Source organism: Berghia stephanieae, chromosome 11 (assembly GCF_034508935.2).
Source record: "Berghia stephanieae isolate SIO BIC M18660-M18661 chromosome 11, UCSD_Bste_1.3, whole genome shotgun sequence".
NCBI classification, from domain to species: Eukaryota; Metazoa; Mollusca; class Gastropoda; order Nudibranchia; family Aeolidiidae; genus Berghia; species Berghia stephanieae.
The window spans coordinates 20,301,636-20,325,551 of NC_088370.1; the positions used below are offsets into that span (position 1 = coordinate 20,301,636).

Here is a 23,916-nt window from a genome sequence, read left to right on the forward strand (position 1 = left end):
AGCGCTGCCAGACTAGTATTCATGAAGCGTAGGTGCGACTCTGCCGGACCTCTACTTCATGACCTGCATTGGCTGCCTGTTGGGAAAAGAATTAAATTCAAAGCTTGTGTTTTAGTGTATCGTTGTCTTGAAGGTACTGCCCCTTCCTACCTTTCAGAACTAATTGAAAGATATTCAAAACCCCGCCCCTTACGTTCGGTCAGTGATTCCACAAAACTAGTTGTCCCTCGAATTCGGAAAAATGCTGGAATGAGATCCTTTTCTCATTTCGGACCCTCTATTTGGAACGCCTTACCGCAGAGCATTCGTGAAAAAGAATCTTTGTCTATTTTTAAACGTTCGCTTAAAACATATTTGTTTCGATTTTAGTAGATTGTATGAGAAGCAAGATAGGTTTGGTTTGTGTTGTGTGTTGTGTTGTGTGTGTGTGTATGTGTGTGTGTGTGCTTGTGTGTGTGAATGAGTATGTTTCAGCCAAAGTAATTTGTAATTTAAGCGCTTAGAGTCTGGTGTCTCGGAGTTATAGCGCTATATAAGTTTTCAGCATTATTATTATTATTATTAGATTCCAAGAGCATACCACCAATGTATTCAGTTTGAGATCATCCGGACAAAATCCATCAAAGAGGATTATACTCAAATGTGTGCATTATAAATTCAAAATAACAAATTTAATAATACACAACAGAGAGATGATTTACAAGGAAAAAAATATCATCTCCCAAAACAATAAAATAATAACTATGCATTTGACTGTTTCCCTCCCAGCCTGGACTCCGGCCAGGGCCAGGACAAAACCAAGTGATCTAATTCCAAGACAAAGACAGAAAGCATGTTGGAAAGCATATATAAGGGGGATAGACAACACAGTAAGTGCCTCCCTGCCCACTATGGGAGGCAGGAACCCCACCCAGTAAAAAATGATGTATAGGGTATCTAGTTCTTTCATGAGTTATGAAAATTGATGATTTTAACACCGACGATCGAGCAGATTGACAGATTTATGCAAACGTCTTGTAGGCTGACTTTAAAAAGTATCAAACTCAAAATAAGAATAATAAGAGTTAAAAATAATAAGTGAAAAAATAGTAACAAAATATTTAATACGGGTGGTTTCGGGGCTCAAAATCCATCTTCAGTTTTCAGTTAACAACAATAAACAGCAACAACAAAAAACCAACCCCCCCCCCCCCCCCCAAAAAAAAAAAAACAAAAACAAAAAAAAACAAAAACAAAAAAAAACAAACAAACAAACAAACAAGCAAACAAAAAAAAACAAGAAAAAACCCCAAAAAACAAAAACAAAAACAATCAAAAAGAAACAAAAAACAAAAAAAGACACAAAAAACCCCCAAAAATCCAACCCCAAAACACATCCTTCATTAATTCATTTCAGGGGACAAAGTGCTGAAAACCCAGAGCGTATACTTGTACTCGTATAAAATAAAACATGGGTTTTATCATTGTCAAACATCACAATGCCAGATCAAAGAATTATTGATGTTCGATACTTTGGAATTCAAGTTTTATAACTTGACATTTCATGCGGAAAAACTATTTTATAAATGTATAAAGGGGTTCTTTTTTATCTATTATTCATGATCTTCACACCAGACAGCACGTCAACAGTTGACACCATAACCATCAGAGCAGGTCCTCACTGTACATATAGATAGAACAAAGATGACGTCACTCATGTCTTTGTTATTGTTTTTTGCCATCCACGTTTATGAGTAGTTCTCACTAAACTGTATGAACCGGACTATACAAATTCATGGTTACACATAGTTTTGTGTGTTGGTCCGCTATACTTCCGGATGGCAATGGTGTGAGCTTCTTAGCCAACCGCATACTATCTATATTATCATCTGGAACCCTTTGTTTAAACGCCTTAGGGTTAACCCACACAGGAGACTGACTCCAGCGACCCTGCATGGCCGCCCTCTGCCGTCTTAAATAATAGGAAAATAGAATGGAATAAAATTCCCTTTATTCATCCCATAGGGAAATTTGTCTCTAGGGTTTATTCCAAATGAAGACTGGAATAACTCAGGCAGATTGAGCTAGGTCGAGGTGACTTGCTCAAGGCCTCACACAGCGAAGCGGCGTGTGATCGAACTCGGTACCTTTCGGGTAGGCACGAAGCAAAGACCGTACCGCTGAGCCACGATACCCCTAAAAGCGTCATGACATTGAACGTCAAAGTGAAATGGGTTCCCTTTCTTTTCGCGAAAATGTATCTTCCTTTATTTCACAGGTTTTATAATTAAAACCTTGTATTGGCATTCGTTGTTTGTTTTTAAGGGTTTTACGGCGCTTGCAATACATTAAGGCCATATCAGCGCCAGTAAAAAGGAAGAAAATGGGATAGTAAAACGTACTAGAATTACAATTAAAGCACCCAAGAAAAGGTAAGACATAGGAGAATTTGTTCAAACAGGACACATATGTAGATTCCAAGCTGTATTGGTGTTCGTTAAACTCATATCCATACTGATATAACTCATGAAATAAAAACCATAAAAAACATACTCATTAATAATCAGCTATATATTGATATTATCATTAAATGACATTGTTCATAGTTATTTTAAAAAAATAATTACGCCAATAAATAGATCCCGTCGCCTAGGCATTCCATGAAGGTGATATAGATAATCCATCAAACAGGAATCACCCATGTTGTCCAAGTGAGCAAATTGGGGGTTAATAATCTTGCGCAAGGAAAAAAAAAACCACAAGAAAGTGCCTGAAGGGGGCTCGAACCCAGATTCTTCCGGATCACATTGCAGTGCCTTAACCACTCGGCCACTTCGCCCCTTTGTTTATAGTTATAGGGAGGGGAATATTTTATGTTTAGTTATAGGGAGGGGAATATCATTATGCTTAACCATTATAATATTATGTAGTATTTTTTGGCAAGAAAGTGTAAAATCAAATGTATGTATTTTAATTTCAATAACTAAAATCAAAATAATAAAATTATTAATAATAATAATAATAATAATAATAATAATAATAATAATAATAATAATAATAATAATAATAATAATAATAATATAATAATAATAATAATAATAATAATAATAATAATAATAATAATAATAATAATAAATAATAATAATAATAATAATAATAATAATATAATAATAATAATAATAATAATAATAATAATAATAATATGTTTATTATATCGCCGCATATCAACAAGCTCAGAGCGCTTAACAGTAATGTGGCTACTTTCACTCAAAGAAACAACCACTCAAACATGCAATATGGAACAAAACAATATAATTCTACAGTGCTACATATAAAAGAAAAGAAACGTTTTTAGCTGTTTAAAAAAAAAAAAAGAAATCTGCATCATTACTGTCTCTGATATATCTTGGAAGGGAGTTACAGATAAGGGGTGCCGAATATTTAAACGCATGCTCGCCAATTTTGCAAGTCATTTTTTTGGCTTCATAACACCAAAACAATTTGGCTTTTCTTCATAGTTGGTAACTAGACATAACCAGATGTTTGTTTATCTAAACCGATTTCAAGAATACCCCCCCCCCTACTCCCTCACATTTGGGGAGGGAGGAGGGGGAAGGGGGGGGGGGGGGCTATTCGTGAAATTGGCTTAAATAATTTGGCTTTTCTTAATCGTTGCTCGCCAATTTTGCAAGTCATTATTTTTGACTTCATAACACCAAAACAATTTGGCTTTTCTTAATCGATGTACCAGATGTTTGTTTATTTATACCGATTTCACGAATAGCCCCCCCCCCCCCCCCCCACTCGCTCACATTTGGGAAGGGAGGAGGGGGAAGGGGGGGGGGGGGTATTCATGAAATTGGCTTAAATAATTTGGCTTTTCTTAATCGTTGGTAACTAGACATAACCAGATGTTTGTTTATTTAAACCAATTTCACGAATACCCCCCCCCCCCCCACACCCAACCCCATTTTCCCATTTGGGGAGGGAGGAGTGGGAGGGGGGGGGGCTCCTTCCTCCCTAAACTAAAGAGTAACACACAACAGCATATCAGCGTGGGAACAAGGTTCAGTTGAAGAACTGTGGAGTGGAGGAGGAGGAGGGCCTATCGGGGCTTCACGGTGATTGATGCCACACAATAACGATAATACAGTTGTTAAGGCAATTAGTGTTTTGTTGTTCAATGAATTGGGGTGCAGATTACGACGATAAATCGATACGAAATTCAATAAGAAACCTGCTTGTTTCTTGTTATTATGAAAAATCTACAGACATTCAAGTATTGTGATAACATGACAATGCGGTAAGCGCCTGGTTGAATGAATGAGCATGAAAAATATTATTCTCTTGCGTGCAAAGACTTAGATAATAATTATAATAATATTAAATATATCACATATATATTATATATACTATATATTATATAGGCATAGGTAATATGCCGGGGATTACAGACTGTAAAAAGTGATTTTAAAATCAAAATGAGAACAAATGTGGAATTCATTGGGGTTTTTTTTTTTGTTTTGGGGGGGGGGGGTTGGTCAAATCAAGAAATGAGGTGTCTCAATTGCTCAGTTGGTAGAGCACTCGTTTCACACAAAAAGAGACCAAGATCGATCCGAGGTGCAGTCAAGATTATTTTTTCTGACCCCTCCCCACTCTCCCCTGTCCATTTATCACTGAATGAGAAGCTGGTTCTTTAAGATCTGGCGGAAACAAACTTTGCAGTAGACTAGCGTCCTGTCAACAAGATAACGAGCAAATGCTATTGTCCTTTTCACGCTATAGAAACCGGGAAAAACTCCCGACTCCATTGGCTTAATGGCTCTTAGAAAAATATATTAAGAAATGAATTTCATTCTCTCTAATTAAACATTAAAAAATCATAACCCAATTCTTATGTTTTGACTATAATTTGAACTGTTAGCATCTAAACAATCCCCGACATAAATCCGTTCTTTGGTGACGGGTCACACATTAGATAACAAATCTACAGATAGAATGAAATTGACGTCACTCGGGTCTTTGTTATTGTTCTTTTTTTGCCATCCACGTTTTTGAGTAATTCTCACATAACTGTATTATCCAGACTATAAACGTTCATGGTTACACATAGTTTTGTGTGTTGGTCCGTTATACTTCCGGATGGCAATGTTGTGAGCTTCATAGCCAAGTGCATTCTATCTATAGTGTGCAGATTGGGTTTTGGGTTTTTATCTAAAAAGTAACTTTATGGCCATGAAGTCCAAGGCTTGAGAGTTTTTTTGGGCCAAAATGAGGATTATTGTATATCGATCGATATTTAGAAGGGCGGGCTTTTTGGCCAATTTTTTTTTGTGTGTGTGCGGCTATGTGGTCTTGTGGTATGACACTCGCTTTCGAATCGTAAGGTACATGGGTTTGAGCCTCGCTCGGCGCATAGTTGAGTCCTTGAAAAATAAAGGCTCTTTACTCACATTCTCTCATCGTACTCAGGTGTAAAATTAGTACCTGGCCGTTAATATGTTTGTCTCAGTTCGAAAAAAATTGTAATATCGCCCAACAGGCGTCATGTCGCATCCTACATATTGAGTATTGCTGTTGGCCAGGGACCCGGTGTAAAGCGCTTTGAGCACGTTTAGTGGATATTGCACAATACAAAAGCTCAATTTTTTTCTCTCTTCTTTCTGCTTTATCTGAAACTGTTTCGTTCCTATGTAGCTTTTTGTATTTTTTTTTCTTCCTTGTAGCACTGCCCCATATTTTCTCATGACAGACGAATAATAAAAAAAATAAATAACAATTCATGAATTGTTTTGTATTGTTATCTTGTTATCAAAAGCTTTACAATTCCCCCCCCCCCCTTTTTTTTTTTCTTTTACACTTGTACGTAATGAATATTTAACAAAAATATTTTTAATAATTGAGATATGTTACCAAACAATCGTTTGACACAAACGAAACCACCACCCATTTCTATTCAATTCAGTTCATTGAATTTTAATCCGGCTTCTTTCACTTTCTTTTTTTTTTTCTTCTCTCCATTTTATCACCTTTTGTATTGTTCCATAGCAAATTATGCCGTCTCGTTTTAATTAAGTATTGGGGCTTGCCCTTAACAACCCGAATAACAACAATTAGATAGAACACTGTCGCTCAAGAAAGACAATTAAGTGTCATAGATATCAGTTCAATATATTGTCAAAAGTATATTGACCTTTTTTTTAGCTTTTATATAGAGCAATATCCACTAAACGTGCTCAAAGCGCTTTACAAGGGATCCCTGACCAAACAGCAAACGTAGCACGTAGAACGATACATGACGCCTGTTAAGCGACATTATATTTTTTTTCCGACATAAACAACGCTGTTTACGACCATGTACTCATTTTACACCCGAGTACGGTGAGAGAATGTGAGTAAAGAGACTTTTCCAAGGACTCAACTAAGCGCCGAGCGTGAGGCTAGAACCCAGGACCTTCCGATCCGAAAGCGAGTGTCATACCACTAGACCACATAGCCGCACAATTAGAACACTGTCGCTCAAAAAAGCCCATTAATAGTCATGGATATCAGTTCAATATTTTGCCAAAAGTATTGGAACAAAAATGAATATCACACCTTCGACAAAAAAATAAAAATAAAAAAATAACACGCCAAACACAGAACGTTTCGGGATTAAAACCCTTCTTCAGCCAATCATATCGCTCTGGAAAGCTAATAATTAAGGGTTTTTGACGTGACATGAATATTTTGTCAAAAGAATTGACATGTTTAGTAGATAGATATTGCGCTATGTAATGCTTGATTCTAATTTTTATTTTATTTTTATCTTTTTGTTTGTTTTGTTTTTGTATTCTGGCTTGATGGGGGCTTGGGGGGGGGGGGGGGATTCCCATAAGTTGATATTGGATATTTAAATTTTCTGGCTAATTTAAAAAAAAATAATAAGTGTAGCTCTATTCGTCCTTAAGGTCGAATATCATAATAAATAATATGTGTAGCCCTATTTGTCCTTAAGGTCGAATATCATAATAAATAATATGTGTAGTGTTTTGTCGGTGTGTGGCAATGTTATTGATATTAATTGTAAACAAATATCAGCGATCGAATTTCAGTAGTTTGTGAATTATTGACAGATAAATTTGATAGTAACCTGCCATTTCCATGCATTTTCATAATTAATATGGTTTAGAGGCAAAGTTGCTAAGTTACTAAATGCACTGGGCCCCAGGATGCCCGGATTGGAGTTTTGTTTCAGACACTTTCGTTTTGTGTGTTTATTTATTTATTTATTTTTTCTGTAGGTTTTTTAGAGGAGGGTGGGTTGGCTTGGGGGGGGGGGGAGCGGGAGGAGATAGTCAACCCCCAATAGATAGTATGCACTTGGCTAAGAAGCTCACACCATTGCCATCCGGAAGTATAACGGACCAACACACAAAACTCTCAGCTGTGTAACCTTGAACGTTTATAGTCTGGATAATGCAGTTAAGTGAGAATTACTCATAAACGCGTATGGCAAAAAACAAAAAAACAACAAAAAACAACAAAAAAAAACAAAAAAACAAAAAAAAACAATAACAATCACCCGAGTGACATCAACTTCAAGCTATCTATTGAAAACTAGAAAACTCGGCGTGTACTTATTTGCAGGTCCGATAACCAAAATATGATTCGGCCTCGTTGTTGTAATGGAAATGAAATATATCTACTCTCAAACCAACGTAAAATATTTACCACTACAACAATTTTAAATCAAGCCCATTAACCCTCTCCTCACCAACTATATGAAAATCGTCACATTCGTTACGATACAACCAACATTTTTCTTATTCAAATTTCTTTTGTACATCATAAAATTTAAAGAAAATGAACGGTGTGTTGTAGAGCATGTTTTTCAAAATAAATTATTTATTGAAATTTCTTAGATATTCTATTGTGTTTGAGTGATGAAAAAATATATTTTTGTGTTAGTTGGGTGTAAAGTTTTGGGGAAAATCGTGAAAATTGCTGGTAAGGAGGGAGTTAACCATCTCTTTACCGCCATTTTCAGATTTTTCCCCAATACACCCAACACAAAAATAGAATTTTCTTACTCAAACAAGAAAGCAACAATTACATTTTAAACATAATATCATTATAAAGCAAATTGAGCCATACAAACAGTATCAAGGTTTTCTATTGATAACAAATTTTTAAAAATTATTTAAATTTTGTGATGTAACAATTGAAATCAGAATGAGAAATTATTGATTTTATCGTAACGAATGTGACGATTTTCCTTTGGTTGGTTAGGAGAGGGTTAATTGTTCTCTGTTTTAAGACCTGTAGTGCGGCTATGTGGTCTAGTGGTATGGCACTCGCTTTCGGATCGGAAGGTCCTGGATTCGAGCCTCGCTTGGCGCATAGTTGAGTCCTTGGAAAAGTCTCTTTACTCACATTCTCTCACCGTACTCAGGTGTAAAATGAGTACCTGGTCGTTAACAGCGTTGTCTCTGTCCGAACAATTGTAATATGCCTAACAGGCGTCATGTACCATCCTACATGTTAAATGTTGCTGTTAACCAGGGCCCCTTGTAAAGCGCATTGAGCACGTTAAGTAGATATTGCGCTATATAAAAGCTCATTTTTTTGTAGATATCATGACAATGTGCTCGTCCAACGTGCCCATATTTGAAGGACTGATAATCTAACGTAATCGTGGGCTTGAGTTAATGTTATAATGGACAATAATATGTTACCTTGGTTTCAGAGCATTTCATTACAGCAAATTAAGCCCATGACAATTTTTAAAAAGTGATCTTTTATATAGCGCAATATCCATTAAACGTGCTCAACGCGCTTTACAAGGGGTCCCTGGCCAACAGCATAGGATGGGAAGTGACGCCTGTCAGACGATATTTTTTTTTTGGACAGAGACAACGCTATTAACGGTCAGGTACTAATTTTACAACTAAGTACGGTGAGAGAATGTGAATAAAGAGCCTTCTCCAAGGACTCAACTATGCGCCGAGCGAGGCTCGAACCCAGGACCTTCCGATCCGAAAGCGAGTATCATACAACAAGAGCACCTAGCCGCACAACATTGTTTGTAATGGACAATATGTTGCGTTGGTTTCAGAGCATTTCATTACCGCAAATAATTTTTTAAAAATTAAAAAAAATGAGCTTTATATAGCGCAACATCCACTAAATGTGCTAAAAACGCTTTACAATAATAAGCAAATAATAATACAAATAATAAGCCCATGACAATTTGGGTTGTTAGACCTACAAATAAGTACACGTTGCGCTCATCGTAAATAATCGTTCGTTGACCTCTTTTATTATATCGATATTAAATCGGCGATCTCTGCGCTCATCATTGTTATGAGTATCGATTATCTAAATTCAAAGTTAACTCTTATAATGATTTATCCTTTGTGCTAAGGCTAAGTCATGCACTCTCTCTCCCTCCCTCCAACCCCCCCCCCTCCCATCTCCCTCTCCCCCCCCCCCCCCCACTCCCTTTCACCCCCCCCCCTCCCCAACAGCATTATCATAATCATCATCATCATCGGTCAACTTCGATCTTCGACTACTATGACGGTATCGATCCCACCGTGCATTGTGTTTCATTGTTTCAGACAGGAGGCATTGATTTCAAAACATCCATCTCGCCGGTTCAGGTTCAACTGACTCCAGGCTCGCTACGCTATTTAGCACTGACTTCCCATTTGTTGTTTACATTGACAACAACGTGACGAGGGCTCGGGAGAGGAAAGAGGTCGGGGGGTGAGGGAGGGGGTGGGGGGGGGGGGAAGGGTGAAAGAGTTCAACTGTAAGCAGGCTGTGATGGAAATGTTTACTTTAAAAAAAAAAAAAAAGAAAAAGAAGAAGAAGAACAGTAATATTTTAAAAAATGTTGCTGACGTAATCTTATCACTTAAAACGAAACGGGGTAAATGGCAGGAAATATTCTGATTGGTTAATGCTTAGTAACGGGCGAACCATCAATTATGAGCTTGCTTTTACATTGCTGTAATGGACTATGTTTTAGATTATGTCAAAGTTTTATTTTAGTAAGAACTGAGTTCATCTCACTCCAGTTATATTTTGGCAGGCTTAGAAAAACTTTACCTTCTAATATTAGATCATCTTTCCTTTAATAGCATCCTCTTTGAATTCATTTCAAATTAGTGAATACTATTCGTTCTATCTTCTGTCACGTAGTCACTTAGCTATTATAAAAGCTGATCGATCTAATCTTCCTCACATACTTCTCTCAATAACCTATCTATGCCCTGACGGCCATACTATTCCACTCCTCATATTATCTATGTTTTCTAGATTTATATCTTACTCTCGGGACTTTGTGGACCACTTCACTAGTTTTTTATTTCCGCCATCAAGACGTCGGAGCTTCCTTTGTCACCTTTGCCAGTTAAATCACTGTCAATAATTTATCAAGGCTGGGCCCGTCGGAGGAATATGTAATATTTGTCTAATAATCAAGTCAAAAGTCAATAAGATAAGATTAAATAACACCGAAATGCCTCATGTGTTCGTTCGTCTTCACTTCTTTTTTTATCAAAAAATCAAAAACCAAAAGTCAACAATATTGCAGTCCAAACAGTTCAGATTAAAGGCACATTATAATTTCGTAAACAATGGGAAGTAATACAATAAATTCTTCATTCATCTATATTTTCAACAGAATAACTGCAACTACTCTCAAACTGGAAGTGGAACCCCACAAGTCCACCCGCAATATCTAACATTACCATCATCTCATCAAGATCGCATAAGATACGTAATATCATTATAATCTCATTTGTAACTGTGATCACCATTCATTTATCAGAATACTTAATCCTCTTCGGGCCTTGTGGCACATAGGGCATCCACCAGACATCTCCATTTTTTGCGATCGTCTGGTTTTACGGTGACTGTATTCCAGGACAGGCCTGATTCCTTTAATTCTTTCAGGTGTGGGGGGGGGGGGGGTTATCAAGCACCAAATAAATACACATGACGGGGTAACCAAATTCACGAAAAGTGAATTTTCAGTTTAAATAATCAGAGACTTTACATTTTACGTGTTAGCTCCTCTAAAATTTATATTCGTTCTTCTAAATAAAAGCAAAACTAAATTGTTACCAAAAATGTTTTAATATTTTTTGGTTGCAAATACAGTTTATATAACCATCTAAACTGTCCAAACATAATACTGTTTTGACACAATTTTGACAATTAATGAGATTGTCCAAAAAAAATCCTTTCACAGCCAGTAGGCCCATGGAGCCGGAGTTTATCCCGGTTTCTAAAGCGTGAAACGGACAATTTAGTCTAAATTTAGTTTTACATCTATTTGATATCTTGCTGCTGTCACCCCGACATAGCACCGTTTCGAAGTGGTGGGCCACATATTATTACTGATCGTCTAATTCAAATTCATGTTTCTTCTGATCGACTCGATTTGGCTTGGCACTCACTCTGTAAGAGTTGAATAGCTCTCGTTAATGTGTTAAGTCGTAACCGTTTAAATCATGTCATTTGGAGTTGTCTGCTCCTCGTGAATTTTGTATGATTTCACTGGTCGGAGGAGTTGGTCTCCAGTCGACATTATTTGAAGCAGCACACAAGCACGTTGTCACGAAATCAAAGTCAGCATAGAGAACTGGTGAATATACACCCAATGTATTGATAGGAGAGAGAGAGGGAGGGAGGGAGGGAGGGAGAGAGAGAGAGAGAGAGAAAGAGAGAGGGGAGGAGAGAGAGGGAGAGAGAGGTGGAGAGGGAGGTGGAGAGGGAGAGAGAGAGAGAGAGAGAGAGGAGAGGAGGAGAGAGAGAGAGAGCGGGAGACAGACCACGGAGAGAGAGATCGATCGAGAGAGAGAGAGAGGGCGAGAAGAGAGAGAGAGAGAGAGAGAGAGATCGAGAGGAGAGAGAGAGAGAGAGAGGGCGAGAGAGAGAGAGGGCGAGAGAGAGAGAGAGAGAGGGCGAGCGAGAGAGAGAGAGAGAGAGAGAGAGAGAAAGAAAGAGCAGTATGTAAGATTCCATTAAATGTAAAAGTTATTCTATTTCGAATCGGACTATGTCCCAATTCAGTACTAGTCTAGTAAACTTATTCTTTACAAGTTCATTAAAACTGTGACAATAATACAAAAGTTGCTGTTTGAAGCTCGAAGGAATAAATGACAATTTTTTTTTGAAATGAGCTTTATATAGAGCAATATCCACTAAATTATGTGCTCAAAGGGCTTTACAAGCACTATCTATTAATAGTCAAATTGAATAGAAGTTTCCATTTGATTGACGAAAACAGAATATCTGAACGAATGTTTCAGGTGTCCCCCTTTGTCAGCAAAATAATAATAATAATAATAATAATAATAATAATAATAATAATAATAAATAATAATAATAATAATAATAATAATAATAATAATAATAATAATAATAATAATAATACTTTATTGCATCCCAAAAAGGAAATTTTTTGTACAGACGTGTTATAATTTACACATAAGATAAAAATACAATGGAAATAGGATGTATATATATAAAAAAGGAGCAGCTCTATAACCAGAGCTGCGCTTTATAATATGAATAATTTCAAACACTGTAAAATAGTTAAAACTGTCACTATAAATTGAAAATTGAAAAGATTGCAAAACAAATAAATTAATAAATTAATATTTATATTTTTTTAAAGTAAAAATGAGAAATAATTATATAAAATGATTATTGCTTGTTGTTATAAAGCCTAATACTGGACGGCAGAAAAGATTTTCGGTGTCTCTCTGTTTTCGTTGAAATAGAGAAAGGGCGACCACTTCTTTCTGACATAATAATTGATGGTCTTAGTGGATGATACTGGTCATTTAATATTTTAGTTATTTTATTTATACAAAATTTCTCGTATAAAAGATCTACATCGTCAACATCATTTATATAGCGTTTAATGGATTTTTTAATATTTGAATTTATTTTGTTCCTTTCCACTGCTAAGCAATTGCCTCCCCAAGCTGTTATACAAAATGACAAAACACTTTCGATGACTGCTCTATAAAATAATGTGCAGAGGGTTTTATCTATTCTAAACTGAGAGAGTTTTGATAAAAAATATGTACATCTGCACATCTTATGCCTAATTATTTTCAAGTGTTCATCCCACTTGAGCCTGTCATCAATCGTTACACCAAGGTATTTGTAGTGAGGAACTCGCTGGACGAATTGGTCCTTTAATTTTAACGGTTCTATCGGTTCCTTCACTCTCCTAAAGTCAATCACTAGCTCCTTTGTCTTGCTTATGTTAAGCTCTAGGTGGTGGGCATCACACCAAGACACAAATCTATCAATTTCTTGCCTATAAGCCACTTCGTTGCCATTTGTTATGAGGCCTTGAAGAGCGGTGTCATCTGCAAACTTTATTAAAGGTACACTCAGGTTTTGACTTCTACAGTCATTCGTGTATATTGTGAATAATACAGGGGACAATACACAACCCTGAGGAGCACCAATATTTGTAGTTATACAGGAAGATTTGTTTTGTCCTAATTGAACATATTGTGCTCTCTCCGTAAGAAATTCGAGCACCCAAGCAATTATATACTTGTTTAAATTCAGACTAGTCAATTTTTGAACAACCAACTGAGGTTGCATTGTATTGAACGCTGAAGAAAAATCTGCAAAAAGCAATCTGCAATAGCTCCTAGCGTGATCTAGATGCCTGTAGATGTTGTTTGTAAACAGCAAAATGGCATCCTCTACGCCACGTCCTGGTTTGTAAGTAAATTGATGACTATCACTCAATGGCATAAACTGATTCCTAATTTTAACAAGAACAAGTTTTTCTAAAGATTTCATGACTATTGAAGTCAGTGCAACAGGTCTGAGATCGTTCATAGTTTCAAGTTTTTCTTTTTTTGGAACAGGAATAATTTTTGAAGTTTTCCAAATTTCAGGGATCGAAACGCATTGGAGGGACCAGTTAAAAATATGTGTATAAATGGGGGAAAGCTGGTGGGCACATTCCTTTAATAGTTTTCCTTTCAATCCATCCGGCCCAGCAGCCTTCCTCTCGTTTAGTTTCGAAAATACGAATCTCGTTTCCTCTTCACTGACCTCAATAGTCATTTCATCTTCCAAAGCCCTGTCTAATTTATGTTTTTCATTTTCAATATCAAATTTGTTTGCTGTGTCGAAACGTGAATAAAATTTATTTAAAGTTTCAATTTCGATATCTTCTGATATAATCGTGGGCTTTGGATTATAGTTCACAGCAGTTTTAAGCCCCCGCCACGTGTCCCGTATATCCCCAGAAGAAAAGCATTTTTCAATTTTATTTTTGTACTTATCTCTACAACTAGATATTACCCTCTTTATCTCTTTTTGTTTTGTTTTCAGATCTTTTTTGTTTCCACTAGTATAGAGAGTTTTCTTTTGGTTCAATAAAAGTTTTAGATCTTTTGTTATCCAAGGCTTGTTGTTAGGATAATATTTTATTTCTTTTTTACAAGACACTAGCTGTTCACAGAATTTTAAATACTCACTCACAGTCATTCAGCTCATCCACACTATCACATGATTCGATAAAAACATTCCAGTCAGTGCATTCAAAACAACCACGCAAATCTTCACACACACTTCCGTTCCAGATCTGTACACTTTTCTTTACTGGTTTTACACGTTTAAAAACAGGGCGGTAGGTGGGGAGTAGCAAGAGCATGCAGTGGTCAGATAAACCTAATGGGGCACGGGGTAAACATTTATAACTATTTTTAATATTACACAGGAATAAATCTAATGTTTTTTTTGTCCCTTGTCTCGCAGTCCACGTATTGATGAAGTCCCGGGAGAGTAAAATCGTTACATTGGTTAAAATCGCCAGTGACCATCAATACGGCATCGGGTGACTTAATTTGAATGTCCTGTATTTCTTTCCTCAAAATATTTTTCGCTGTGGTGTTGTCTGATGATGGTGGAATGTAGACGTTGATGATGATGACATGAGTATATTCTCGGGGTAGATAATATGGTCGTGACGAAACAGTAATAAATTCAATATAATCGTCACAATACATTTTCTTTATCTGACTGTTATTGGGGTGGCACCATTTGTTGTTAATATATGTGCACACCCCACCCCCAGTTCGTTTATTTACATTAGTCCGATCTCCTCGAAATAGTGAAAATTGTTCAATATTAAAACATGATGATGGTATGTGAGGAGATAGCCAAGTCTCTGTTAACGCTATTATGGAGGCTTGACGATAGTCACTATTAAAACGACACAGTGAAAACAGTTCATCAATTTTATTTTTCAGTGATCTTACATTACCTGTCACTACACAGGGTAAAAATGGACGAAAAGGCCGTCTGTTAAATTTTGTTTTTATTCCTCCTTTTCTCCCCCTCTTTCTTACTTTAATAAACGATGTGTCAATAGTGGGTGGTGGGGGTGACACGGGTTGGAGGGATCGGAGAGTCTCTGGAGTATAAGTTATCGATAGGCTTATTTTGGCAGCAAAATCACAGGCTAAAACACCATTTATGCTTATAAATATACTAATAAATATAAAAATCAGGAACAATATATACTTCACATCCATTTTGAATAAAAATTAGGCTTAAATTCCGACGATTGAATGATAAATGAATAAAAATATGTGTAGAAAATAGGTAAACATTCACAACACGTCTGTTGTCGCCGGAAGCCAGCGCCATGTATACGATGAAAGAAACACTTAAAACAAACGGGGAATGAGAGGATGGCGTTGCTAAGGCTTTTGTTTACTTGGTTGTCGTTTGTTTGTCGTTTGTTTGTCTTATTTTGTTTTTGATTTTGTGTTATTGTTTTATGTATGTTTTGCTGTTTGGTTTTTAAACATCGTTCAATTTTCTAATTCTCATTTTTTGTATGATTTTAAAAAATCTTTATTTTTCTATTCCTGATTGTTTGTATAATTTTTAAATCTTTAATTTTCTAATTCTGATTGTTTGTAAGTTTGTTTAAACTCTTTAATTTTCTAACTCAGATTGTATGATTTTTAAAATCTTTAATTTTCTATTTCTGATCACATTTAGACTACACATTCAATTTTCTTCGTCAATAAATTCCTACATGGATGGCCTATGAATGGCCTATGGATCACAGTTAAAGAATCTTTTTTTTAAAAAAAGTTAGTATCACAAATCCTTTATCGCTCTAATTCTTATCTATATTAATATACAATTTGTCAGAAAGTTTGTATAGAATTTGTTTTTCACAAGATCGAGTCCTGGTTACAATAGTAAAAAAAAAAAACCAAAAAAAAAAAATGGTTAAGGGCTAACCCACACCGGAGACTGACTCCGACGACCGGGCACTGCCGCCCTCTGCCGTCTTCCGGATAAAGACGTCGGGCACGGACAAAGTACAAAGAATAAAGAGAAGAGCCGAGAGACCTACCTATACCAAACTCACCCCCCCCCCCCCCCCCCCCCCCCCCCCAAAAAAAAAAAACCAACAACAACAAAACGGCAGAGGACGTTGGGTGGTTGGTATGGGTAGGTCTAGCGACTCTTCTTCTCTATTCTTAGTATTTTGTCCGTGCCCGACGTCTTTATTCTTCTTCTTCTTCTTCTTCTTCTTCGTTCCCGTCACGTCACATGGTCAGTCCGGTCTGGTGAATGAAGCCCACAGTGGTCCTGAGGTCGTCCTCACTGCCGTACAGCTTCTTTGAGTATGGGGTTGGGTCAGGCCAGAAGTTCCTTCTCAACTGGTTGTACCTTGGACATTCCATGAGGACATGATGTCCATTTTCATTTTCTTTATTCTTAATCCGGAAGACGGCAGAGGACGGCAGTGCCGGGTCGTCGGAGTCAGTCCCCAGTGTGTTTTAGCCCTTAAGTATTAAGTCCTCTTGACTATGGTACGTAGGTAGTGTAGGTACTCTAAATGCAAATCAACACACAAGTAGGAGATTATAAATCAAGTTAGGGGGGACGAGGTGAGGTGACAAAAGATTCATAAAAGGACGGACGGCCTGTTGTAGCATTTGTTAACTTATTATATAATTTGACACTTATTATATCGGCTATGTCGTCTTGCGGTATGATACTCACTCGCTTTCGGATCAGAAGGTCCTGGGTTCGAGCCTCGCCCGGCGCATAGTTGAGTTCTTGGAAACTGGAAACAGCTCGTTTTACTCACATTTTCTCACCGTACTAACGGGTAAAATGAGTACCTGGCCGTTAACAGCATTTTCTATGTTCGAAAAATAAAATTAATAATATCGCCTAACAGGCGCCATGTCATGTCCTACATGTTAAGTGTTGCAGTTGGCCAAAGACCCCTTGTAAAGCGTTTTGAGCACATTTAGTGGATATTGCCTTATATAAAAGCTCAAGTTTTTCTTTGTTTCTTTTTTTTTTTTACATTAAGTCATACCCAATACAATCTAAAGTTTGAAACAACAAATTATAAAATTAGATTTAACCCTCTCCATACCAACTATAGAAAAATCGTCACATTCCTTACGATACAACCAACATTTTTCTTATTCAAATTTCTTTTGTACATGAAACAATTGCTTGCTACCCTTTGCATAGGACGATAGTCTATCGCAAAGTACTTTCCACCAGATCTAACAGACCCAGCTACCCAATCACTGCTGGGTGGACAGGGGTGGGAGGGAGGGGGGGGGAAGGGGTCAGAAAAAAATCTCGACTGCCCGGGATCGATCTTGGTCCCTTTGATTGTGAAGCGAGTGCTCTACCAACCGAGCTATCGGGACCCCACATGATCAACATTAGAAGCCAGGAAATTAAAAAAGACATTTTGCATTTTACTCGAATTCATTTTGTGGTTGTTGGCTGAAGAAGGGTTTTGACCCCGAAATGGTCCATGTGTATGTGTGGGGGTTTGTTTGTTTAACAAACATTCATTTTACATTCATTTTATTTATTTTTTTGGTAACTTATTCGTGATTATACGGGACTTTGTCATTGCAGTCAGAAATTTGATTTGTCTCCTTGGTTACAAAACAAAATAGTATGCGCTTGGCTAAGAAGCTCACAACATTGCCATCCGGAAGTATAACGGACCAACACACAAAACTATGTGTAACCTTGAACTTTTAAAGTCTAGTTAATACAGTTCAGTGAGCATTGCTCATAAACGTCAAACGGCAAAAAAACAATAACAAAGACCCGAGTGACATCAACTTCGTTCTATCTATAGATAGTATGCGCTTGGCTAAGAAGCTCATAACATTGCCATCCGGAAGTATAACGGACCAACACACAAAATTGTGTGTATCCATGAACGTTTATAGTCGGGTTAATACAGTTCAGTGAGCATTACTCATAAACGCGGATGGCAAAAAACAATAACAAAGACCCGAGTGACGTCATCTTCGAACTATCTATACATGTTGTTTGTTGCTAACTGGGCGTGACTTCAAAGGTAAAAGAGATGAGATTTTGCAATCACAAACTGACAACAAACAACAGAGGTAAAGAGAACACAATCGAAATGTATGATTTATTCATCACCACTAAGACGTAGAGATGGAAACGGTGTCAATTGGATGACTAGAACAGTAACTCACGAAAGAGGAAGAAAACCTCTTAATAGGGAATCGTGCGGCTATGTGGTCTAGCGGTATGACACTCGCTTTCGGACCGGAAGGTCCTTGGTTCGAGCCTCGCTCGGCGCACAGTCGAGCCCTTGGAAAAGCTCTTTACTCACTTTCTCTCATCGAACTCAGGTGTCAAATGACTACATGGGCGTTAACAGCGTTGTCTCTGTCCGAAAAAAATTGTAATATCGCCTAACAGGCGTCATGTCCCTAAGTATTGCTGTTGGCCAGGGACCCCCATGTAAAGCGCTTTGAGCGCGTTTAGTGGATATTGCGCTATATAAATGCTCTAGTTAAAGTTAAAGTTGGTAGGTGCGTGTCTTGAAGAAGAAAACAAATTATTTTGAAAACTTTCCCTATTGGGCAAATTCCTCGGTTAGATCACATGTGTTGTTGTAAGATGCCTTTTCGTAATAATGATGATGATGATGGTTATTGATGGTGGCAGTTGTTGCTGTCGTTGTTTTTATTGTGATGAAGTTAATGGTGATGAAGATCATGATGACGATTATGAAAATGATGATGTTGATGAAGTACTTTCCGACAAATTTTACAGACTCAGCTACCCATTCCCTGCTGGGTGGACAAGGGGGGGGGGGGGTCAGAAAGAAATCTCGACTGCACCTGGGATTGATCTCGGCCCCTTTGCGTGTGAAGCGAGTGCTCTACCTACTGAGCTACCGGGACCCCTCCATATAATATCAAATTAAAAAATTGAGCTTTTATATAACGCAATATCCACCACTAAACGTGCTCAAAGCGCTTTACAAAGGGTCCCTGGCCAACAGCAACACTTTACATGTAGGACGGGACTTGACAGAGACAACGCTGTTAACGGCCAGGTATTCATTTTACACCTGAGTACGGTGAGAGAATGTGAGTAAAGAGCCTTTTCCAAGGACTCAACTATGCGCCGAGCGAGTCTCATACACTAGACCACATAGCCGCACAATTATTTTCTCTAACTGTCGATAAGTGACGAATCTATATTGAAATCACTGGCAGAGCTATCAAACATCAGAGGAAAAGCACAAGTTCAAGAAAATTGGAGAATCTTCACCACGAGAGTAGGAGAAACGACCGAAGCTGCGAAGTCGGATGACATTGAAAGCGGAAGGCATTAAGTCAAGACATATCAAATAATAGTTTTTGGGCCAAGTCGTATATTTTTCAAAAGTTGATTTGTAAGTGAATGGCCGATGATAATAATAATAATAATCGTAATATGAACAAATTTTTCTGCACTCCTCCCTTATGTTTTGATGACAGTCTTGTTGGTGAAGAGTGCCACTCTCCCAGGGGCTGCAAAAGGTGTTGAATACTACATGAGCTTTGATATACAAAAAATTCTCAATGCCCAGGCATGGAGGAGAGCGGCTTCTCAGATTTTATTCTCTCTGAGCTGTTGTTTGGGAAGTCTGACAGGGATGTCTAGCTATAATCAATTTCATGACAATACTATCAGAGACAGTTTTGTCATACCTTTAATCAATTGTGGCACCAGTTTCTATGTAGGATTTGCTATTTTTACGACTTTGGGATACATGGGAGAAACAACAGGAAGGGGGATTGAAACCGTGGCTACATCTGGTCCAGGTCTAGTCTTTGTGGCCTATCCTGTTGCCTTATCCAAGCTGCCTTTACCACAGATGTGGTCATTTTTCTTCTTTCTAATGATGGTCCTTCTTGGACTGGGAAGTCAGTTTCCAAACGTAGAAAGTATCATCACAGCTGTACAAGATGAATTTCCTTTGCTGAGAAAACAGAGATACAACAAAGTGTTCAGACTTTGTATTTGTCTCTCAGGATTTCTTCTTGGCCTGCCACAAACAACCAGGGGTGGAATGTACCTTTTAGATGTGTGTGACACCTTTATAGAATTTTCTATGTTGTTTATAGGACTTCTTGAAGTCGTGGCTATTGTTTGGATATATGGTGTTGGACGTTTCTCAGAGGACATGATGCTGATGTTGGGCTTCTCAAAATACAACAAAATTATTTATAACACTTACTTTAAATGGGGCCTTATTGTTGTCACACCTCTTCTTATTACGTGGATCATTTTGTACAAGCCAATTTCAGCAGAAGGCGAATTTCCAGAGTGGGCTGAAGCCCTGGGCTGGCTGTTGGTTACCTTCATCATGATGTGGACAGTGCTCTGGTACATCATTACTTTCTGTCAACAAGGAGGATTTAAGCTTCTTGTAGAACTGAATCAGCCAACCTCAAAATGGGGTCCAGCTGACCCGGAGAACCGAATGATTCCTCGTTATCAGTATCAGACTCCAATGACTGGTCAAGCAAGCGTCTCTGATGGGACAGCCAGTCAACAACAGGATCAAGTCCTCGTTGCGGAGAATCATTTTACCTCCATCTTCAACTTCCAAACTAATACATCTACGGTTTGAAAACATCAATTTCTATCAAATGATTTTTAAAAATGTCTTTTGTCATTGAATGGCATTGTAGTGTTTATTGTTCAATTGAACCTTGTATTGCAATTCATATCATATATCTTCTCAGAGAAAGAGAGAGGGAAATGGAGAGAGAGAGAGAGAGAGAGAGAGAGAGAGAGAGAGAGAGAGAGAGAATGTAAGATTACACTCAATTAATATGTGAGAACTGGAAAATAATTTCCTTTGTTGACCTCAAATCTTTCTTTTCATTTTCACTGCTTTTAACGATGATTTGATTTTAAAAATAGAATTATTATACGTAAATTTTAAATATGTAGTTGTCACTCAGTTCTCATCACCTAGATTTGTTGGGTTTTTAAAATTATAAACCTATACTTAGTGATACTTCCGATGATTTCTAGCACAGGTTCTTATGGATCCTCTTCACCTGACTCCAGTTATTCTTTATCAGGCCAGGTTCTCATATGGCCAGTGTTGATTTTTTTTGTTTTGTTTGTCTTTAGTCATTCAAAATGGCGGCGCTGAATAGCGACGCACAGTTACACCTATGTGATGAATTCTTTTGATATTTATTTGTTTCATGGCAACGTTTCACTCATTTACGTATTAAACGTTGTATGATTGTTCGTATTAATGAATGGTATGTACTTCAAACTTTAACGTTTAGAGTTCTGCTTCAAATCCTCGGAAAAATCGTTCGTATCAATGTTTTTGTCTCAAGGAAATCGAAATGGCGGCGGCCTTGTTTACTTCCGACACAAAAGTGCACCACTAATTTCATCTTATTTCGCGATTTGTTGATTGAAGACCTATCCTTCGCTTAATATTATATAAAGCATTGTATGATGATTTAGAATTACAAAGAGGCATCAAAAATAATAAACCATCCTGTTGATAAGTAGAAAGAATTCATGGAAAAGCAATAGAAAGGAAAGCATTCTCAATTACCAACAATAAAAAAACATATTTTATACCATGAATTTGATATTTTGCCATCTGGGAGAAGTTTTTGTCAGATTAAATGTGGAACTAACAAGTATAAATCAACGTTCGTTCCATCAGCAAAAAAATGTTGAATATTTCATATGGTACAGCAAAACCAAGGATTGATGCGTTGACTGATTGACTGATTAATTTGTTTAATGTTAGGCTAGATGAAGTGACCAATTGATAATGATGATAATATTTGGTGTTGAATTGCCAAGAATGTAACGAATTGAAAATGAAATGAAAATGTTGATGTTGTGTATGTCGCATGCGTGAAAGAAAGAGAGGAAGAGAGAGAGAGAGAGAGAGAGAGAGAGAGAGAGAGAGAGAGAGAGAGAGAGAGAGGTGTCTGTTCAATGTTATAGTTATCATATAACGTTATGACAAGTGTAACTAAATGACAAATTGCCATATTTGTGGACAATAAAGATCTATTATTATTATTATTATTATTATTATTATTATTATTATTATTATTATTATTATTATTATTATTATTATTAAATAGATAGATAGATAGATAGATGAGAGAGAGAGAGAGAGAGAGAGAGAGGGAGAGGGAGAGGGAGAGAGAGAGAGAGGGAGAGAGAGAGAGAGGGAGAGAGAGAGAGAGAGAGAGAGAGAAAGGAAAGAAAGAACGGAAGAGAGGGAGAAGGAAGAAAGAAAGAGAGAGAGAAAAGAAAGAAAGAAAGAGAGATAGATAGATAGAGAGAGAGAGAGAGAGAGAGAGAGAGAGAGAGAGAGAGAGAGAGAGAGAGAGAGAGAAGAGGAGAGTTGGCGTAGATAAGAGTTATGGTGAGGGCGGGGGTGGGGGTGTGGTTGTAACTATCATTATCGGTAACAATGGACGCCCCCCTTTAACTTAATACGACGAGGTTCGAGCGCACCTACCCGTGTTGCTAATGTCAACAAAAGGCAAGAGAGATCACTCTAGCAGAATAACATGGTGATAATAGTATTCAGAGCAATAATGATATTGTATTGTAATAATTTATGATGATTGTGGCGTGGCTATGTGTGTGTATGTAGATACATTCGGCTTGAAATTTGTGGGGACTGGCTATAAGATTTATGGCTTTTGTCAAGTCTTGTTAAGAAGAGTGGCTTTGTAGTCGAGTGGTGTGGACACTCGCCTTCGAACCTTGAAGATTTCTGGTTCGAGTTTCGTCTTTAGTGATGCATAGTCGAGTCCTTGGACAATGGCTGCTTTTTATTTACGTTCTCTTAGATTGCTAGGGGGTCTAAAATCATTTTTTTTTAAACTTGAGCTTTTATAGAGAGCAATATCCACTAAACGTGCTCAAAGCACTTTACAAGGGGTCCCTGGCCAACAGCAACACTCAACATGTAGAACGAGACATGACGCCTATTAGGCGATATTACAATTGTTTCGGACAGAGACAACGATATTAAAGGCCAGGCACTCATTTTACACCTGAGTACGGTGAGAGAATGTAAGTAAAGAGCCTTTTCCAAGGAGTCAACTATCGAACCCAGGACCTTCCGATCCGAAAGCACGTGTCTTACCACTAGACCACATAGCCGCACAATGTCTAGTGGTATGACACTCGCTTTCGGATCGGAATGACCCTGGTTCAGGTCTCGCTCGGCGCATAGTTGAGTCCTTGGAAAAGGTTCTTTACTACTCACATTCTCTCACCGTACTCAGGTGTAAAATGATTACCTGGCCATTAACAGCGTTGTCTCTATCGGAAAAAAATTTGCAATATCGCCTAGCAGGCGTCATGTCCCGTCCTACATGTAAAATGTTGCTGTTGGTCAGGGCCCTTTGTACAGCGCTTTGTTTGTTTTTGTTCTTAAGGGTTTTACGGCGCTTACATTAAGGTCATATCAGCGCCAGTAAAAAGGAAGAAAATGGGATAGTAAAAAGTTCTAGAATTACAATAAAGCATCCAAGAAAAGGGAAGACAAAGGGGAATTGGTTC

At 37.5% G+C, this 23,916-nt stretch overlaps 2 protein-coding genes across 2 annotated transcripts in view; one reads left to right on the forward strand and one right to left on the reverse strand.

Moving 5' to 3' along the window:
* The window catches only part of LOC144956265 (uncharacterized), a 144,504-nt gene that overhangs the window by 115,646 nt on the left and 4,942 nt on the right, over nt 1-23,916 (reverse strand). The gene's annotated exons all lie outside the window — the stretch shown is intronic.
* On the forward strand, nt 19,806-21,869 carry LOC144956539 (sodium- and chloride-dependent glycine transporter 1-like). The gene has a single exon (XM_078887098.1). The coding sequence runs from the start codon at nt 19,829-19,831 to the stop codon at nt 20,972-20,974; it is 1,146 nt and encodes a 381-aa protein (XP_078743224.1). The 5' UTR covers nt 19,806-19,828; the 3' UTR covers nt 20,975-21,869.